At 43.7% G+C, this 14,417-nt stretch overlaps 1 protein-coding gene across 4 annotated transcripts in view; it reads right to left on the bottom strand.

Annotated features, from left to right (window-relative positions):
* The window catches only part of Patj (PATJ, crumbs cell polarity complex component), a 304,077-nt gene that overhangs the window by 148,707 nt on the left and 140,953 nt on the right, over positions 1-14,417 (bottom strand). The window contains exons 1-2 of one of the 4 annotated variants that reach the window (XM_087660184.1): positions 10,281-10,324; positions 8,938-9,342 (exon numbers count right to left, since the gene is read on the bottom strand). In XM_087660184.1, coding sequence (XP_087516310.1) covers positions 8,938-8,959 — 22 coding nt within the window. In that variant the 5' untranslated portion in view covers positions 8,960-9,342; positions 10,281-10,324. 4 annotated transcript variants of the gene reach the window in all.

Raw genomic sequence — 14,417 nt, 5'->3', positions numbered from 1 at the left:
ATTTTTTATTAGAACTGGGGATATAGCTCAATGTTATTGTACTTGCCAAACATATAAGGCTCTGGGTTTTTTTATTTTGTTTTGTTTAGACAGGATGTATGTATGTATGTATGTATGTATGTATGTATGTATGTATGTATTTTTCCTTCCTTCCTTCTTTCCTTTTTTCCTTCCTTCCTTCCTTCCTTCCTTCCTTCCTTCCTTCCTTCCTTCCTACCTACCTACCTATCTACACACACATACACACATATATCCCTTGCTGTATGGGAACTCACTATGTAGGTCAGGTTGGCCTTATAACTACAGAGATCTACCTGCCTCTGCATCCCAAGTACAAAACAAAACAAAATACCACATCATGCTAGAGAGGTCCTAGTTTTATTTAACCTTTAGTACTTCATATTAACAACAACATTAACAACACACAATCACACACCCAAACACACACACATATCACACAGACATACACTCACACTCACTCACACAGACATACTCCTCTACACACACAAAACACACACACACTCACTCACTCAACTCCTAAAGACTGGTAAAATGAAAACGGTAATGACATCTTATTTGGGTCATTCATATGTTTTATATTATTATTTAGAAATAATTTGTAGCATCAAAAACTTTTACTAAAAGATATATAGTCAAGTTAAAAAGAGCTGGTTAATAGCTACTTTCCAACTTCCATTTTGCTAGATTGCACCTATTAAGCTTTTATGAAGAAGCTAACTTTGCCCTTCCATCTTGTTTCCAGCCCAAGGAGCTTGAGAACTTAAGTTAGTGATGTTCAGAGTTCCCCATGGTGCCTCGTACCCACCAATTCTCTGGGCCTGAAGTTTATTCCCCCACCAGACACAGCTTTCCTTGTCTCCTGCAGAGTTCCTAAAAGCTCCATTAAACCAGTTTTAATTACACGGCATGTTTTTAAATTATTGCTATAATTGTCTTTACTTTACACAAGAGTAAACAGACTACGAGAGTTTCACTAACAGGCACAAGGTTGCACAGAAATTAATTTTTAAAACAGTGACAAAAATATCTCATGAGACCTTTGAAATTAGTTTAATGGGGAAAAAACCAACATGAATTTTATCACTTGTTACAATGTGATGTAAACATAATTCACTTCATTCAGACAACACAAGCAATAATGAATGCTTGCACTTAGCAATTTCATCCCATGGCCTCTGAGGCCCTATGGGATTTTCAACAGCACTGGGAGTAGAGCTCAGTTGTGCACGCAGACAGCCTTGATCAGACAGCACCAGCATTTCTGAAGTAAATAGCACAGAAAGAGACCTCAGGTGACAAAAGCAGCCACCAGCAAAATCTCCTTCTTGCTTCCCAGGCATCGGCATATTCACATAGTTCTGAGGCCACGGGGTAATTACTAGAAAGCTGTGGGGAGGAACTACTGATAAGGTTAAGAACCTGACTCTATTGTTCAGACAAGAAATCTTGGGAGAGCAGATCATTAATCCAGTCTCAGTTCGGTCATGGGTTAAATGGAAATAATCTTGCTTGCTTTAACTCACAGGCTTCATAAAACGGTCCAAACACTTATGCAAGAATAAAGTTTATTGTGTTTGAAGTGGGGAGAGGGGAAATCAGCAGTTTTCCTAAGGAAAGTTAGAATAATATGGTTTCGAGGCTTTTGTTAACAAAGACTGACAGAAAAAAAGGATGAGATTATCCCTCTTAAATTTCTACTTGGGCGAGTAGGAAACCAAGAAACTGAAAACTTTGCTGGTGACATATCTTTTTAATAATCGAAGTCCTTAATTAAAAATGAATGCTCTAACAGGGACAGAGGGAATGAGTGGGTGCTGTAATGATCCTTTAGGCCAGTAACGCTGGCATGTGGCTCTTCTTTGGCAGAAGTGCCCACTGTACCTGTCAAAAGGTCATGTGAACATGTGATGAACATGCAACAGTGAGAGTGACTTTTAATGCAAACTACAGGGTGGTACAACAAGCATGTGTCCAAGTAGTTCATCCATGACAGCAAATATGTTCCCAGCACAGGACACTGGTGGGCAGGGGAGACGAAGGGGAAGGGGAATTGGGAATTTTACTGTGGGTCCAAAGGTGGTTTAAAAACAGAGTCAGGTAAATAAAATCTAGTCCCCCATTATGGTGTTTCTGGAAGGAAATAAGGCAAGGCTTCGAGACCTGGATTGAACCTGGATGATTTCTTAAACATGATGCCAAAAGGAAAGAAACAAAAGGGGATGATACCGAAATTAAATTTCCACTCATCAACAGATTGAAAAGCCACAAGCTGGATGGAGAATGTACTTGACAAGTAGTTTGTATCTTGAACATACACTGATCAGCAACAAAATGAAACAACTCTCTTTTAAAATGGGCAAGGACATGAAGAGACACTGCTCCGAGATCACGTACAACTAAATGCTAGGGTGCACATGAGACCGTGCTCGGCGATGCTGAACATGACAGAGTATGGATGGAAAACCTCAGCCAATTATCATCTCACTTGAATGGCTGCTGTGAGAAAACGGTGCAGTGAGAACTCCAAGTTGGGTCCTTGTGCCTGCATGGCTGTTGGTGGTAAACAGTGCAACTGCCGTGGAATCCATAAGGCAGTTCCTCAAAAACCTTACAAGTCTCACTGCCACGTGACTGAGCAATCTCAATGTTCATCTAAAAGACCCAAAAGCAGGTCTTGAAGAGATTCATAAGTCACAGCAGGGCCTGTGCCAACTGCCAAGAGACGGAGGCAGCCCAACTGTGTTCCAGTGAGTGATGAGGATAACTAAATGGGGGATGTACACACAGGGAAATACCATGTAGCTTGTAACACAGAGAAAATCCTGTCCTGTACTACAACATATACAAACCCTGACAACACTGTACAAACAATGTTCAACAAAACAAAATAAGTCAGTCACATAAGATCAAATACTGTGAGATTCCCTGTAATGGGTCATAGTCAAAATCACAGGAAATACAAAGATGTTTATCAGGAGCCAACAGGTTAGGGATGGGGGAAGAGCAGCGCTGTTTAATAAACACAGAGTTTCAGTTTGAGAGGATAAAAATGTTCTGAAGGGAGCCAGTTTATACCAGAGGAAAAAACCAACCCTTTGGGCCTTCAAGATGGCTTAGGGGGGTAAACAGCATTTGCCACCTAGCCTGATAAACTTAGTCCGATCCTTGGATCCCACTGTGAAAGGATTTGGACCAGCTTTGCAAGGTGCCTTCTGATCTCTACACAGGCACAACATTCATCTATTCTCTCTCTGTCTCTGTTTCTCTGTCTTTCTGTCTCTCTGTCTCTCTCTGTCTCTCTGTCTCTCTCTGTCTCTCTGCCTCTCTCTGTCTGTCTCTCTGTCTCTGTCTCTCTCTCTCTCTCTCTCTCTTTCTCTCTCTCTCACACACACACACACACACACACACTCAAGGAAATAAGCAGCTAACCTAAATGGTAAATTATATCTATTCTTTCTACAATAAGAGAACGCCTATTTTAAGAAGTAAAGCTGTGAAATCGTACTTCAGGTTCTGTTGTGACCTAGATCTGCATTTATCTAAACAACCAGTGAGTCAGGAAGGAGACTAGAAGCTGCACATAAAAACTCCTTAAGAGAGGAGACATTTCTCCCATATACCTGAAAAGACTAACAACAACAGCAACAAAAGATTACATTCTGAACATCTGGCAGGCAGCTAGGGCTCTGACAGTGACACAAAACAGATACCAAAGGCTGTCAAGACCAGCAGCAGCAGACGTCAGCTCTGGGGCTGGTGCCGTGCATTGCTGTAACGCATTTATGACTGTGCTCTGGGCTTTAACAAATTTTTTACAGACACAAAGATGTAACAGCTTTAACCTGATCCCACATTGAAGGCAGATGACAGGAGGAACCAGATAGGATCTCATGCATCAGTGAACTGCTATCGTCACAAGAAAAGACAAAAGTGGGGCTGGACCTCAGAGGAAGAAGTGAGCAAACAGTCAAGGGCAAAACAGACCAAGAAACAGCTCCTTGCCACCAATCTAAAATCTGTCAGGAGCAATTCTTATCTCCCGTGTGTAATGATAACTGAGCTGTAGGCACCTCACATAAATGACCTCATGTAATGCTTCCACAGTATCTCCTGCACGAAAGGAACTCAGGAGGCTGGGAGGGACTAAGAGAATGGCTCAAAAACATCATATTCTTGAGGGCAGGCCTGTGTCCCAACCTAAGACATGGATTCTTTTACAAAAAGTTGCCTGAAGCTCTTACAGCCAAGCTTGCTGCCTGGTGAGGCAGTACTGTCAGTTATCTCCCTCAGAGGACAGGCACTCGATCAGAACCAGGTTCCCAAGCACCAACACAACACGGAAAGCACACAACTAACTAATCTAGGACTGTGGCTTTCAGATGTTGGGGATGGGTCACTGCATATATTTCCCTTCCAGGAAAGTCATCTTGGTTCAAACGTTAGTGGAATTCTACAGTGCCAGCACCACCCTGAGTCAGTCACGGAGATGCTCACAGGACAAAGACCCGCTGCCTGGTTCGAAGGGCACCGGCACATGGTGAAACCTGTGTCCAGCCTCTCACGAGGGAATTCCTGACTGCTTTGGGGGAGCTCCGGCCACTCAATCCCCTAAATACCTAGGTCTGAAACTTGAGTGCTAAGCTTCAACAAAGCCAAGGAAGATGAACTTGGCATTGGGGTTTGGATTTGGGGCCAAACCCAGGTCTGTCAGTTGCAGTTGAGAATGCCGGGCCGCAGCTGATCAGCCTTCCTCGAGTGTTTCATATGTGATGTGAAAACCATAGCCACTCGGAGCTTGGATTGCTGGTGTGTAAAGAAACGTCGCCAATCTTGTCTGATAGTGGCCCTACTTCCCTCCTGGGCTTCACTTACTTTCCACAATCCTGGGCCCCACACGTGTGGATTATCTGTGATAATCGCACCCCAGTCTGCAGGCGGTCCTACCTTCCTGTTCTCCTTACCTGGTACTCTGTTCCTGGCCAGTGAGCTACTTAGCTTCCTCCATGTTTTTGACCCTGCCTTCATGTGCTCAAAAACAGAAGTGAAATGTCCCACTGGCTCTGGAGGTTGATGGGCCACACTTTGAGAACTATTCTGTTCACTGGTAAGTTCTGTAACCTCTGACTTAGGATTAAAAAATGCATAAAACGCATGCAGGGAGACTGAAGACACCTTAAACTCTTACTATGGGGAAGAGCAAAAGCTAGAGAGGTAATGTCAGCATAGCACTGCAAGCCACAGACACTGCTCACAGGGGAAGCAGTAATTAAACTTAGGAAAACAGATTGCAGATTCTCAGGGGCCTGAAGAACAGGAAGGAAGTTTCATAGGTTCTTTTGCTATGCAATCCAGATTATCTACCTGCTATAATGTCACTTGCTAAAGAACAATCAAAACATGGGCCTAAATAACTTACAAGTTATTAAGCACACAACACAGCACCTGACACAGAGGAAGGGAAGCAATGAACATGAGGAGGAGTTCTCAGAGATTCCACACGGCAGAGAAGCAGTCACGACTGACACAAAAGACAGACATTCTTTAGCCCTACAGACGCATCAAAACTTTTCCAAGTCTGGTTCTCGCGTCTGAAATTCCCACTTGTGAGAAGGAGTGCTACAAATCCCACTTGGGCTGAATAGTGAGTTCCGTGGGCTACACAGTGAGACCCTGTTTCTAAAGAAAATGAGCTTGGTGGTGGCGGCTCACACCATTAGTCCCAGGCACAGGTGGGCGGATGTCTGCTGTTGAGGCCAGTCTGTTGTACAGAGTGAGTTCCAGGACAACCAGGGCTACACGGAGAAACCCTGCCTTGAAAAACAGAAACAAACGAAAGAAAGAAATGAAGAAGCGTCGTAGCATTCCAGCTCTAGCCATCAGATGCCAATCTCTCTCCCTCAGACTTTTGTAAACTATAAGATCGTTGCTTCTGAAATTGTGAGGGCTTCCATCCCCAGGATGCGCCCACATCTGTACTGGATTTGTTAACATTCAAGGTAGCAGACACTGCGGGACACTGAGCACCTGAAGAAGGCATAAGAACTACTGAGCTGAGAGCAACTGTGACTCAAGACGCCATGAAGAAAACACTCATCCCGCCTACCACCCATCTCACCCAGGACGAGCATGGAAAAGGCTCGAGGTCCAAGCATTCCAAGGTTTACCGAAACATTCAGAAGCCACCAACACATCCATTTTCAAGAGGCCAACAACAGGAGACTTGCTACTTCTTCTCTAAATGCACTAATGTTTCAGCGAAGGGAGAGACGTTTGCTGGCGCTGAGAGGGAGGTCTGGCTCACACGGCTCTGTGCCTCAAACGTGAAGCACACCCTTCAGCTCATGGCACGCCTCCATTGCTGTAATTTTCCCAATTCAGCCTCACTTGCTTGAATGGGAACCTTCAATATTAAAACGTGAAGTGCTAAAGAATGCAGTGAACGTCTTTCATGTATGTTTTACCTATAAATTAAGACCAATAATATATAAATGTATAGGAGAAACCATAAAGAAAATAGAGTATATGAAGCACTTAGCAGAGTATACAGTAAACCTTTTGAAAAGGGAAAAAGCGAAACTGGGAATTATATTTCAGTGTTCTAACACACAGGCTCATTGTGTGAGCTACTACTCTGATCTCCAGTTCAGAAACTGCTTTAGCTTGTAAGCGCAGGACACAGTGTGAGGAAGAAGCACCCTTCCTGGTTCAGTTTCTCGCCTTCCCCTCCCCCTGGCCATGAGTACAGCGCTTCTGTGCTCTCCATGGACTTTGCAGTTCTCTCTGTTGTTCCCTTCCTTTCCCCCTTTCCCCCTCATACGCCCCCAGCCCCCAGTTTCTCTGTCTCAATATCCAGCCCAGCCTGCTCCCAAAAATCAGAGCAATCTTCCAAATGCTGTTGTGGTCAGCGGGCATACCGTTCATGGCTCACACAGACTCCGATTTAAGACGGATCATAATAGAGAGTTTGTTACACTTATATCTGTTTAAGATACCAACAACCTCCCCACTCCATGAAAACCAACTGACTAATCTTAACTGAGGATGTAAGCAACAGACACAATATGTGACTATGACATTAGACATACGTTGGCATTAGGGGCTGGAGAGAGTGCTCACTGCTCCTGTAGAGGACCCAGGTTTGTTTCCTAATGGGGAAATCAGGTGACTCAGAACCTCTTAAGACTCCAGACCTAATGGTCCCTGATCTCTGAGGGTAACTACAGGTACATGGCACACATAAACTCATGAAGACACACACATACCCATGCACAATAGACAAATACATAGATACATAGGTAGGCAGGTAGGTAGATACATAAAAAGATGTAAAACAATAGACAGTCTTTTAAATATTGGAGAAAATTTGCTATGAAACCATGAGCAGTTAACCCTGAGCAGAAGCAATGTGGACATTTAACATGTAGCACACACATGCTCTACCACAACGGCACACATTCATAGTTAATCACAGTTCTAAAACTGAGTTCATATATTACTGTGATTAAATTCAAAGAATATAAAAATTGCTAATGAATACATCCATGTAATTTCCAGAAATGGCTATGGCTTTTTACCTTGGCTCTTAATCATGGACAAGGGCAACTTATGGTAGTGAGGATATTTAGATGTATTTATAATTTGGATTGCTTTAAAGAAAAACAAACAAACAAACAAACAAACAAACAAACACAACCCAAAGAGGCAGCCTGATCCAGCAGGTTCTAGTTCATCCCCACAGTTCCATTGTCATCCAAGTTTGAGAAGTGGTATTGACAAGATGACAGACATCTGCTGGAAAGCAACTCTAACTGCACAACAGAAACAAACACAGTGAAGGCAGTGGCTTCTCTGGGGAGTCTGTGACGCATATGTTTACCAGCACATATATTTCCTGGAAACTAAATGCACAGACTGGATAATACGCTATGCAGGACCACTGCATTAAAATGCCCAGGCTGCAGAAAGAGCAAAGTTTGTGCCAGTTATCTTGAGAGAGGAGCCAGGAGTGTGCTTGCTTAAACCGGGGCTGCTGCATATGTCCTGCTAGCACAGGACCAAACCTGATTTGAGTCATTCTGCTGAAAATGAAAAGGAAGTCACACTGCATCGGACTCTGAGTAAACTGACCCGTAGATAAAGGTACTCATGAAGGCTCTTATCGGTTCTAAATATTGTACATTTTAACTGGATAAAAAGGAGCTCTGGTTCTAACACATTAATTTTTTAAAAGTCAAACAGATGCTTATACTACTGAGGGTCTCGTGCTGTCAACTGAGCAATAATTTCCAAAATATGTGTTTAACAAGGAAGTTGTTGGTGACGCTTGCAGAAGCCGAGTCCCCCAACCTAATGAATCAAAGGTGCAGGCTCAGATGGTGGAGGCTGAGGACCAATCCCAATACTCTTTAAGGACTATTTACAGGTTAGGGAGAGCAGGCTTCTTCCTGCTGCTCTTTTCCTTAGTGATACACTGCTTTCACCTACATCCAAAATGCTGACTTCTCAGCGGTAAAATTAATCTGAATACCTTCATTCTAATGTAAATACCTTTCTCTTTTCATCACAGCGAAGTCACAAATAATGCTAATAAATACCCAGGAGACCTACTTCTCAATCATGATGCTGAAAGGCAAGCATACTGCACACTGAGTGTTAAGGATTTTGGTGCAGAAACTACGAACATATTCTAGTTTTCTAAAAACGCTCTAAGGCTGACTCCAGGTAAAGGTGCTGTGAGGATCCAGCACGCGTCCACCTTGCTCATGCCCAAGTACCCCTACTCTCACTTAAGGGAAATGCCTTAGCTCACTGCTGTTTAGATCATTAAACGATATCACATTCTGCACCAACGCTAAAGCAGCATTTGACTGCATGCAGCAAGACCTGAAGATCCGTCGTAGGCAACAGAAGCCTTACCTGGGAACCCCCCGTGGACCATGCTGCAGGACGGCTCCCTTCAGGGCTGCTGCATTCCTCACAGGTCGATGCTGGAAGCAGTTCCACTCTCTCCACCGACTCTGTCCTCTCTTCTCACGACCTTGGGCCTATAGTCTTTTTTCCCTCAGATTTTATTCTTTTAAAGGGCAACCTGTCATTGTGTTCTACTGTGGGAAATAATCAATTAAGCTCATTTCAATCTCTTCCCCAAGCTCACAGTCACATCTGCCGGTAGGCGAGAGCTGCCTGGAGAGGTCTGCCAGCGAAAGGCAATCCCTGGTCCTCCAGTCAGAGTCTCGGATGCTGCAGGCTGCTTCTGGCTCTGACGCTCGGTCACCCTGCACACATAGGGACTGCATGCTGTAGCCTGTGACACCAGTCACCCTGTGCACGCAGGAAAGAAAGCTCTATTTCAGAGGCAATACAAATGCCACTACTTATTTTGTAGCCAACTTCAATTGATGCCGTGTTAATGGCCCATTTTCCTGCGGAGAAGCAGTGCTTTGGGGGACACGATCTTTCCCATGCAAATTAAAGGCAGCTATGGATTTAAGCCTGCTCCCAGTTCAGACTAGTCATCAGCATTTTCTCTTCCTTACTGCTTCCAGCACAAAATCAGCTTTGTCAGAAAGCCATCAGTGCAAACTATAATGCCTTAATTATGACTCATTAGAGTCTCTGACACTTTAAATACACGTTAGCTTTGGGAGGAAAACTAAAATGGGAACAAAGGTGATTCATAGAAACTGTTTTTTTTTTTTAAAAAAAGCTAAAGCCACTTCTCCCGCTCTACCTAGCCTAGCCCAGCACACCTAACCCACATATGGCAAACCGCAAAGATTCTGGTCATTATATTACAATCCAAATCAGTCAATCACTTCAGTGTTGTCCAACCTTTCTGTGTAAGCTACAGATAAAACACTCATTTTGTGATTACTGCTTCATAAGCCAGGTGGGAAAAAAGTCAAGGACATACACGGCAATTTAAATGTAGCTCAAAGCTGTTCAACAATACTGTTTTAAAATGTATACTTCTGTTAAATTCACCTGAACTATAGAAGCTTAGAACATTCTCACAATTTAAGAAAGCTAAAATAGGAAACCAGTATTACCAGCCTCTAATCATATAGCTAGGATATAAATATTGCTTATTTCACTTAGTTATAAATAGGAAAGTCCATAAAAGGACAATTAACTATGTAAGACATAAGGAAAATCACTCTGAAAAACTAAAACAATTTAGTCTTAACTGGTATCCTTCTATTTTGTATTGTCAAAAATAAAAAGGCATTATTTAGCGAAAGCTGGCAGGTGCTACTCACCCTGCCTGCCATTGGTGAGCATCCTCAAAGCTCCATGCTGGGTTAGCAACTACTGTTGACTACAGTGACACCTATTGGTGAGGCAGAGATCAGCCGAGGAGGCCATGGATGCACAAGAGACCTTTGTTCCCCAAGTGTTTGCTCCACACTAAAAACAGAGGCGAGCACTGGGTGCAGGGTTTAAAAGTGACACCCGGGTCTACCTCTGCCTCATCAGTACCCCATTTTGTGATTTGGGGCAAATTAGTGACTCTTGGTCTCGGGATTCTCAGCCACAAAATTTGATAAACCTCAGGTGCACTTTGCAACACTGAAATAGCCCACCCCCAAATCAGAGAAGACAAGTGATTTTCTTTCCCTTCTTTAGAACAGCATGCTACTTGATTTCCACTCCTCCTTTAGTGGAGACCTGTTCATAACTTCAACTATCCCTCGCATGCATATGATTTGAATATATGTATCAAGTACAACTGTATGTAACAAATGCATAAGTCAGTGATTTTAATGCATTTAAAGAACTGTAGTGGTTTGAATGGGAAGTGTCCCCCATAGGCTCAGGTATTGGTCCCTAGTTAGTGGTGCTGTCTGGGGAGGTTCTGGAACCTTTGCAAGAAGAAGCCATGGACTGAGGGCAGGCTTTGAGAGTTTATGGCCACACTGGACTTGCAGTTCATACTCTCTGTTCTCAGCTTCCTGTTTTTGCCTCCATGCCTTCCTTCTGGTTATTGGCTCCGGTCCTCTGGAACCAAAAGCCAAACACACTCTTTCTTTCCTAAGTAGCTTCTGTTCATTACAATGTATCACTTTTAGAACAAGCCTCAAAATTCCAGGAAGCCTAAACCCACCCCTAAAGCACTTCGGTGAGTAGGATTATCCCTTCAAGTCCCAATAAGTAACAACTGAATCCCTATTTCTAATGAGTCCAGTGGACGCCTGGCAATGGCTGGAGCCATGGTCACACCTAAAGTGGTTGGAAAGATGCTGTTGCCATCTAACTGTATCTAGCCCATGCAGACCTGATGTACTGATATGTATCTTCCCGTGCAAAGACAGTCCTACGACAAAGAGTCACTCAGCTAAGACAGTGGCACATGGCATGGCCCTACACAGAATGGGGGTAACCACCAATCAGAGCAGTGGAAGGTAGAGTTCTCTACTCTCTTTTTATTTTCCAAAATTTCATTTACAAGTCAAAAGAATGTCAAGTTCTCATATTAACCAACAGTATATTTCACTTAGGATTTGGGTTAAAACCACATTACTCTTCTGGACTGCTTTAGAGACCCAGAGCCCTAGTGTGAGACAAACACACAGCTACTGGATATCCCAGCTGTTACACACTCCTGACTGCAGTGCTCCTATGGTTTCTAGTTTTTCTCTTATTAGGAAATTAGTGGCCCATACTGACAAGGGGTGTATGTGTGTGTGTGTGTGTGTGTGTGTGTGTGTGTGTGTGTGTGTGTGTGTGTGTATGTATGTGTGTGTGTGCATGCACAATTCATATACTCCTGCATATGGTAGCCAAAAGAATTTTAGGTTTAAAATTCTTTTAAATAGACTGACAACTGCGTCTTCTGTAACTGCTCTTCCTGTCCTTCTGTTTTCGGAGGAATGTGGGGACTGAGCTCCAAGCTCTACTAGCTTCCTAGGATGGTGGCATTTGAAAATGTCCCTATATTCTTCCAAACCTGACACAGATTCTGTTTGTCTGAGAGAGGTTTTTGCCCGTGCATGAAAACATACAAGAATTTCCTACAAGACTATTTTTAAACTACAAAAAGTACATGTACTTGATTTTATATATGCACATCAAGAGCTTTTGAAGACATCTGATGTGGAACAACTAACTGCTGATAAGCAAACTCTGTGGAGTAGTTTAGCAAAGACATGGCAAGTATTAAACACAGAGGCAGTGGCTACACGGCTCTTGCAGAGAAAGTGAACTAGGATCACCCTGTAAGGGCCAACAGTTATTGTCTGAGTTCTAGTGCACTAAGTTTTTATCGATTTTCACTTCTATACTTATAAATACTTGAATTCTTAGTAACAGTTCTGTTAATAAACTTCATCTCCCATAAGTCCAGCACTCAAGAGGCTGAGACACAAGAACCAGGAGCTCAAGATCAGCCTGACCCACATAAGACGACTATTTCAGGAAAACAGAACAAGTCAAAAATGAAACAACAAAAAACAAGCAGGAGCTGAGGCAAACCATGAAGTGATGATGTCTGATAATCAAGGTCGCATGCTCTGCATAAACCAGGTCACCAGGGGAGGCTATCAGCACACTTCACGGCTGAAAAGCAGTGCTAGGTAAGTCCTCAAGCAACACCTGAGTACTGAGTACACACAATTGGTGTCAAGTAGACACCAGACAGCCACACGAATACATTACAGCCCGCAACCAACCCCAAAAAAAGGAGAAACAAGATAGAAAAGCAAACCACAAAGACAGCTCTGTTCTGGAATTCTCATAGCAGGGAAGGGAAGGACCCCACCAGGGGAGGATGGGGTTGCGTGTATACCCAGTTCTCCACTGAAGGCTGGGTAACCAGAGTGACTCAGGAGCAGTTTATCACGCACTTCCAGCAGCTGAGATGGCCTTTCCAGCCAGCGGCTGGGGTGAGGTGGGTGTAAGAGTCAGGCTGCTGGTGAGAGACTTCCACACAGCAGGCCTGCTGAGGGAGAGGGACTTACCTTTCCCCAGCATTGAGAGCAGCAATTGGTTACCAAATAACTAAAGGTCAGCGCTGAAATTGTATTCATACAAGCAACACTAAATGGACTTAGAAGGTTGTATGTATATTTAGGAGGTGATGATTTTTGAGAGGGAAAGAAGAAAATGAAGGGAATGATGTAATTGGATCTTAATCTTTAAGAAGTGAAAGCAGCACAGAGAACTGGCTAGATGTGGAAGTCAGCAGGAAAGGGCCTGTGCATAGCACAGCAATCTCATCCAGCGCGCCCCCCCCCCCCCCGTCTCCCATTGGGATCAGACACCCTGTGTCACGGATGCTCCCACTACTGAAATTCAATGCACCCACCAAAAAAATCGGCTCTGTAGCCACCCACCTCCTGGAACTTAAGAGAGTTTAACAAGACAGATATTGATCTGACAGGTCTATCGAGAGCTATGCTATGGTACATGCTATAAAACGATAAGTGAAGGCCACGGGTTTAGCCCATAACACTGGGCTAAAGAATCAGGTGCAGCTCCCAATGCTGACAAGAAGTGAAACAAGGTCTAACAGCCTTCAAAGTCTTCTGAATACCAAATGGGACTGCATTTGAAGCTTTAAGGAGAAATGTGCCATATACTCTGTCCTCAATAAAACCTTGGTCTGTTGCCATGTTACTGTAACTATGTATACTGGCTAGTTTTATGTCAACCTGGCAGAAGCTGGAGTCATCAGAGAGGAGGGAACCTCAATTGAGAAAATACCTCCATAAGATCAGGCTGTATTTTCTTAATTAGTGGGGAAGGCCCCAGCCCACTGTGGGTATTACCATCCCTGGGCTGGTGGTCCTGGGGTGGTAATGCCCATTCTGGGCCACCCATGGGGACCGAGTCAGTCAGCAACACCCCTCCATGGCCTTTACTCCAGCTTCCGCTTCTAGGTGCATGCCCTGCACGAGTTCCTGTCCTCACTACTTAAGATGATGAGCTGTTCTATGGCACTGTGAGTGAAATAAGTCCTTTTCTCCCCAAGTTCCTTTGGTCATGGCGTTCTATCACAGCAACAGAAACCCTCACTAAGACACTATGGGATGAAGAACGTAGCTACAGACACGGAGGCCAGGAATGAAAATGCATCTGTATTACCTGTTGTGAAGACTTTTTTTTTTCAATTGGCCCCTAATATGTCATGAAATATGTTCCACAAGGCAAGGTAAGGCATCTAGATGCCTCATCTATTACGCGGTGGATACTAGGTGTAGTATTTAATTCTGATGACGTGAGCACTGCTTACTAAGGTTGCGTCAGTAAGAATCCTTGCTCTTCTATGCCAATCATGGTGCTAAATTCAGCAGCTGCCTGTGTCTGTGGCCTCTCTTCAGCACCATGTCACGGCTAAGCACTGAAAGAGGGAGGACAGCAGAAGTGTCCCAGAAACACTGTCTTAGAATCTCATGCAA

This window comes from Rattus norvegicus, chromosome 5 (assembly GCF_021556685.1).
Source record: "Rattus norvegicus strain SHRSP/BbbUtx chromosome 5, alternate assembly SHRSP_T2T, whole genome shotgun sequence".
Lineage (NCBI taxonomy): Eukaryota > Metazoa > Chordata > Mammalia > Rodentia > Muridae > Rattus > Rattus norvegicus.
This window is presented reverse-complemented; position numbering and strand designations above follow the sequence as displayed.